At 29.1% G+C, this 4,006-nt stretch overlaps 1 protein-coding gene across 1 annotated transcript in view; it reads left to right on the forward strand.

Annotated features, from left to right (window-relative positions):
- LOC107614887 (phospholipase D alpha 4-like) overlaps positions 1-4,006 on the forward strand; it is a 7,723-nt gene that overhangs the window by 829 nt on the left and 2,888 nt on the right. The window contains exons 2-4 of the mRNA XM_021111721.1: positions 544-1,140; positions 1,850-2,577; positions 3,025-3,584. Of these exons, the coding sequence (XP_020967380.1) occupies positions 544-1,140; positions 1,850-2,577; positions 3,025-3,584 (1,885 nt within the window). The remainder of the gene's footprint in view (positions 1-543; positions 1,141-1,849; positions 2,578-3,024; positions 3,585-4,006) is intronic.

Below are 4,006 nucleotides of genomic sequence, written 5' to 3' on the forward strand. Positions count from 1 at the left end.
ACAATCTTTATAAAAAAAAAATTAAAGATGAATTTTGTTACTTTTTAAAAATATTAGGAACTAATTTATCTTTTTATTTAATCACTGATTATCTTGTCTGATATTCTAAAAGATTAAAGACAAATTTATCTAATAAAAAAATTATTAAGAACCAAGTTAGAATATTGCTCTAGAAACATTAGCAATCTTTTAAACCACCACTATGAATTATTTACAAGAGCTGTTATTAGCTGTTTATTGTCCTCTTACAAACAATCTTCATGGTTGTTCAAAATAAAATTTCCAATCCCTATATATAAACTAGCAATTCTATTAGATAGACAACAAAAATTGTGAACAATATGAACAATGAACTACATTTCAAACCCACTAATAAACATAAATAAATTTAATTAATTTAAAATTTAAATTTTAAAATTAAAATTAACTTTTTTTTAACCTATTGTTTAAGTTGTTCAGAAAAAATGTTGTTCCTCTTTACTTTCTCACAAACAAGTAATACACCATTTAAATTTTAAAATTAAAATTTCTTTTTTTTTTCAGTGTCTATGTTTAAAAGCAGAAAAACCAGCTTATGTGACAATCAAGATAGACAAGAACAAGGTTGCAAAAACAATTGAAGACATTGATCGTGTATGGAACCAAACCTTCAAGATCCAATGTGCATACCCAATTGATTCAACAATCACAATAACACTCAAAACAAAAACTTGCACATTAGGAAAGTACCACATAAAAGGCCAAAAGCTTCTAGAAGAAGGAGGCTTAATCAATGGATTCATCCCTCTACTAATGGAAGATAATAATGGGAAAAGACCAAACCAACAAAAACTCAAATTGAAGTTCCAATTGTGGTTCAATTCAGCTGAAGAATTATTGGAACCAATAAGTTGGGCAAAGATAATGAGGTTTGGGAATTCTTGTCAAGGAATGAGAGATTCTTGTACTACATTTCCACAAAGGTCTAATTGTTATGTGAAACTATATCATGATGCTCATCATTGTTCTACTTTTCAACCAAATATTGGTTTATTATGTGAAGCTCCAAGGAAGCTATGGGAGGATGTGTATAAAGCTATTGAGGGTGCAAAGCATATAATTTATATTGCAGCCTGGTCCCTCAATCCAAACTTGGTTCTGGTAATAATAACACACTACCCTCTTTTAAAATGATCCTAATCATAAATTTCCAATAATCTTGTTATTCTTAATTAACCAAAATACACTAACAACTATCACATCTTTTTCCCATTTATTTTTATTTGATGAGCTCACCTCTCACTAGTAAAAGAAATAGGCATATTAATTAGTCTTACTAAGTATATATATACGAATGGATTCATTTGTCACTTTTGTCCTCAAATGACAAGAATTAGTCATTTTTAAGTTGTGAGATTAATTTTATTCAATCAGGGATAAAATTAAAATTTATTCTAATATTTAAAAGTATTTTTATTAATAAAAAATGTTAAGTGACTAACACTTTTTTTTTTTTTAATTTTTACTTTATATTTGAATCGATACTTTCTTTTTAAAACTAAAAATGTTAAACTCCTAATATTTTTTGGGTAGTATATATATATGAAATGTGAACTAAGTTAACATTTATATTCCATTTTGTGAGTAATTTTTTACACCAAACTAATATTTTAGTTTTAAGGATCTCATTTAAGCAACTTACACAAATTTAAAAGTGTCTTCTTATAAGGGGGGAAAAAAGCATTTTTCCTTATAAAATATAAACAGAGACAAAAATAATGACACTTTATATATCTTTCCTCTAATTAAGATAAAATAGTTAATATATAAATACTTTTGTTAGAAGCTAAAAATATGGTGTCTGGAGCAGGTTAGAGATCCTCAAACAGAAATCCCACATGCCAAAGGAATAAAGCTTGGTGATTTATTGAAGAAGAAAGCAGAGGAAGGTGTTGCTGTGAGGATTATGCTTTGGGATGATGAAAAATCTTTGCCCTTTATTAAGAAGAACAAAGGTGTAATAACAAACAGTAATAATACACAACATCATGATGATGATGATGATGATGATAATGATGATGCTTTTGCTTACTTCAAGAAAACAAGAGTAATATGCACAAAATGTCCTAGGTTGCACCACAAATTCCCAACACTCTTTTCTCACCACCAAAAGACTATAACATTGGACACAAAATCACCAAATAATTCTAGTGATGATGATGGTGAAGATGAGAGAGAACTAATGAGCTTTTTGGGAGGATTAGATTTGTGTGAAGGAAGATATGACACTGAGCAACATTCATTGTTTCACACACTGATTAGGGAATCACATTGTTATGATTTTTACCAACCAAACATTGGAGGAGCTAGTCTTAACAAAGGAGGGCCAAGAACACCTTGGCATGATGCTCATGCTTGTGTTATTGGTGAGGCTGCTTGGGATGTGTTGACCAACTTTGACCAAAGGTGGAGAAAGCAATGTGATTCTTCTTTTCTTGTTCCTACTACCACCATTGCAAATGTTCTTGGGCCAAGGAATAGCACAACTTCAAACACCTCCATAGACAAGGATTGGAATTGGAAAGTTCAAGTATACAGGTTAGACAATGATGAGTTTAAGATAGTGGCAATATTTGGTCAGTTATTTATGTACTTATCTTATTTTTCAAATGAATTTTTGTCTCTATATATTTATTCTAAATCAGTTACTAAATAAGATATTTCTTTAACCAACTTGAGTTGGTCAAATGGTTAATTCACTAGTTTATTTAAGTAAGTATTGCCTTTTTGAATCTTACTTTATGAATGCAGTAATTCATTGACCAATGATAAACCTTTAAATAGAGTTATAGATCACAACAGATTAATTTTTGAATTGTTGGTTAAAAGATACCGTAAAAAACTAGAATAAAATAAAACTTTTTTATGCAGATATATTTTATTTAGATTATATGTGATTTTGAACATCAATTTAATCTTTATGAATATTTATGCATAATTTCGCAATTTATTCAACTAAAATGGTTGATCTTTTTACTTGTACAGGTCAATTGATGATGTGTCAGCTAGCTTCCAAAGCCAATCATTTAGAGAGTTACATGTAGAAAGGAGCATCCATGAGGCTTATGTTGAAGCAATAAGAAGTGCTGAAAAGTTTATATACATTGAGAATGAATATTTCATTGGAGGGTGCCAATTATGGGACAAAGATAGGGATAGTGGATGCACAAACCTAATCCCAATTGAAATTGCACTCAAAATTGTTAGCAAGATCAAAGCAAAAGAGAGGTTTGCAGTGTACATAGTGATACCAATGTGGTCAGAGGGAGTGCCTAAAAGTGAAGCAGTTCAAGATATATTGCATTGGACTAGAGAAACTATGACTATGATGTATAGGTTAATTGGAGAAGCATTGAAGGAGAATGGGGAAAATAATAATAATGGTCACCCTAAAGATTATTTGAATTTCTTTTGCCTTGCAAATAGGGAACAAAAGGGGAGTGGGGAGTATATTCCACAACATGCTCCTCATCCTGGAACACTTTATGGGAGTGCACAAAGTAATAGGAGGTTCATGGTTTATGTTCACTCCAAGTTCATGATAGGTATCATTATTATTGCCCCATTATTCTTCAATTTTGTTATTGTTGTTTGTTGACTTGTTTGGTCTCTTCCCTTGTTCTTCAATTAGATTATTAGATAAGAATAATTCAAACAAGGGTCCATAATTCACTTATAAATTATAATTTAAGTATTATTTATAACTTATTGAATATTGATTAGTTGCATTAAATTTAAAAAAAAAGTAATACTAAATGTCACTTCACTCATATTTTTAAAAATTTTTTTATAATACAATTAAGATTGTAAAAATTATGTCTTTCTTGAATTAATATTTTAAATTTTATCACGGTCTTAATTAAATTTTGAGAATTTGATATTTTTGAATTGATATTTAAATTTTTTTAATATTTTTGATTGTTTTATTAAATTAGATAAAATTTAACAAGTGAGTTAAAGAGTAAAA

The sequence above is a fragment of the Arachis ipaensis genome, chromosome B09 (assembly GCF_000816755.2).
Source record: "Arachis ipaensis cultivar K30076 chromosome B09, Araip1.1, whole genome shotgun sequence".
NCBI lineage: Eukaryota > Viridiplantae > Streptophyta > Magnoliopsida > Fabales > Fabaceae > Arachis > Arachis ipaensis.